The sequence below is a fragment of the Mustela nigripes genome, chromosome 1 (assembly GCF_022355385.1).
Source record: "Mustela nigripes isolate SB6536 chromosome 1, MUSNIG.SB6536, whole genome shotgun sequence".
Taxonomy (NCBI): Eukaryota; Metazoa; Chordata; class Mammalia; order Carnivora; family Mustelidae; genus Mustela; species Mustela nigripes.
Genome location: NC_081557.1, coordinates 14,002,223 through 14,005,291, shown reverse-complemented (window position 1 = coordinate 14,005,291; position 3,069 = coordinate 14,002,223). Strand labels below are relative to the sequence as shown.

General features: G+C 36.1%; 1 protein-coding gene across 1 annotated transcript; it reads right to left on the bottom strand.

The window, feature by feature from the left end:
* Positions 1-323: 323 nt before the first annotated feature.
* Positions 324-1,167, bottom strand: LOC132010044 (olfactory receptor 5F1-like). The gene is given in 2 exon segments (XM_059388028.1): positions 324-362; positions 364-1,167. Coding segments are annotated over 2 exon segments (843 nt in total).
* Between the last annotated feature and the right edge of the window lie 1,902 nt (positions 1,168-3,069).

Here is a 3,069-nt window from a genome sequence, read left to right as displayed (position 1 = left end):
AAGGATTGGAAATTTTTGAAGAGAAAACAAGTTGAGTATGGAAGGTTTACTTGAAGATTCTATGGCCATATATAACTAGTAATTTACCTTATGCCTCACTGTTACATATATTTGAATATTATAGACTAATTACTCAGAAAATATTCTAAAGAAAAACTGTAGCCTTGAAGCAGCCTTCAAAAGACAGGTTACTCTGTTTTGTTCAGAAATTCAACTGAACCACCACAGAAATGTAGAACTCCTTGTCCTGGTAGTTACATTCCATAAAGCTTTCTTTACTTCCTTATTCCTGAGGCTGTAGATCAGAGGATTCAGCATAGGGGTCACCACCGTGTAGAACACCGAAGCCACTTTGTCCTGATCCAGGGAGTAGCTGGAACTAGGTCTCAGATAGGTATAGATGGCAGTGGCATAGAACAGAGTTATAGCTGTCAGGTGGGACCCACAGGTTGAGAGGGCTTTGCGCCTCCCTTCCCCTGAATGCATACGGAAGATAGAAAAGAGAATGTAGGAGTAGGTGGTGAGGATGACCAGCAGACTTCCCACGATATTCACACCAGCAAATGTGGAAATGATGCTTTCATTCAGGTGTGTGTCTGAACATGAGAGCCTAAAAAGTGGAGGGCTGTCACAGAAGAAATGATGGATGACATTGGAACTGCAGAATGACAAGCTGCTCACATAACTTGTGTTAACCATGGAGTTCAAGAATCCTGCTGTAAAAGCCCCTGCTGCCATTTTGAGGCAGACAGTCCTGGACATGACCAGGGAGTAAAGTAGAGGGTTGCATATGGCCACATAACGGTCATAGGCCATTAACCCGAAAAGGATGCATTCAGTCGTGGCCATGGTGATGAAAAAGTAGAGTTGCAGAAAGCAGCCAGCAAAGGAGATGGTTTTCTCCTCTGATAACATGTCCACCAGCATCTTAGGGGTGATCGTGGAGGAGTAACTAACATCCACAAAGGATAGGTTAGCCAGGAAGAAATACATGGGTGTGTGAAGTCGGGAATTAGTCCTGATTAAGAGGATCATCCCAACATTCCCCAGAACTGTAAGTGTGTAAATCACCAGAAAAAGCAAAAAGAGGACCATCTGTAGCTCCATCGTGTCTACTAATCCCAACAGGATGAACTCGGTCGGTGAAGAGTGGTTTCTTCTGGTCATTAGTTGCACATATAATATGCTTAAACTTGCAGTAGGTGTAAATATTTTCCTCTCCTAAGTTTATAAGAAATAGAAATGTTCATGAGGTCATTCACCCATGGGGGAAAAGCACAATCTAGGATAATACAACACAGTAAATTGAGTGATGGAGGAAGAGGAAATTGGGCGACAAAAAGACCAGCCTTTGAATTTAATGAACAAGTGCCTGAACTGAATCAAGATTGAGGGATCACTCAACTCACTAGTGCAGGACCACACACTCCCATTCAGTTTGTTCAAAAACATTATGTGTTATTCTGTTCTTTCATTCCAGCCAACATCCATATGCAGATGATAAAAATATTCTTGCTTCAAACTCTCTCACTCTGTGAACAGATATGTGTGTTTAAGTGAAATCTATTTTACTTTTTTTCACTCAAGACCACTCTGAATATTCCAAACCAAAACTCCCAGAAATTGTTTTTGTCTACCACAAGTAGCAAATATAATGACCATTTCAAATAAGCAATATTTTGACACCTTTTATCGTCTTATTCATGATTTTGTAGTGTTTTAAAAGGGAAGGGAATGAAGCAGTTTTTCTTGTTACAAATACACTCTCAAGTACATCAATTAGTATGAGACATGCTACTTATCCAACTCCTTGAATAACTATATCAGATCCTGCTAAATTCCTTCCTAGTGTCTTACCTGTGTAGTCTATTTTCGTTTTTTTATCAGGAGTTCTCAGCTGAAGCTTAAAAATCAAAAGAAGAAATTTTTTTATTTTTTAAATGAAATGCAATGTAAATTCAAATAAAATATTTGTTAGAATTTGAGACACCTTCTTTACAAATATATATTACCATGTATTTATGTTGATTTTTATAAAAAGAAATGGGTAACCATGGGAATCAGATTATGGATTTTAATTGTGAGTCAATCCTCTAAAGGCAGAAACTCCTGTCTCAAATGAGAACACATTATGATCACTTGTATATATATGGTATCGAGCGTTATGTGGACCTTGCATTATAAAGGCATTCTTGATCTCTTTGTTACTTTAAAGTTTTGCTAAAATAATTGATGAATCACTATATTACATCCTATATATTAACTACATTGGAGTGTAAAAACAAATTTAAAATAGTCTTTGCCAAGGTAAAAAAAAATGATAATTTTAATTGGCTATTTATGTTCAATCACTCTTTGCAGCTTATCCCTAATGGGTACATGGCCCCAAACCAATAATTATTCTTACCCTTTTCAATAATTGAAATGATTATTTTTCTTTTCCATTCCCTGTGTGTGTGTGTGTGTGTGTGTGACCTTTCCCTTTGTCTTGGCAAGTTTAACCTTTAATCAAACTCTTTTTGTGAGCAAACTTAATAACAATAAGAAATTAAATCCATTTTACAGTGTTTAAAGAAATAGTATACCATGAACAAATAAGACAATTGATCAGAAAACCTAACTTCTTTTTTATGATTTTAGAATTGTGTTGGATTTTTACAGTTAATGTCTGTGACTCTGATCCTGTAAGGGAATGAAACAGTAGGTTCTCCAGATCTAAATACAAATAAAGCAAAATGGAAAAAAGAAACACACACACACACACACACACACACGGAGCATCCATACACACAGTCTATTTCTATAGGGAAGTCACAATATATTAAAATTTTTGGCTTAAATTCGCCATTAATCCTTCACACCAGGCTTGGAGATTACATTATTATTTTACACAATTTACAGCTGAGGTTTCAAGCTATGACATGACGTTTCAATAGACAAACTGTTAAGAAGTGGAAGAATCAATTTGAGGACAATTTTCTTTTTTTTTTTTTTAATCTTTTTTTTTAATTAATTTTTTATTTTTTATAAACATATATTTTTATCCCCAGGGGTACAGGTCTGTGAATC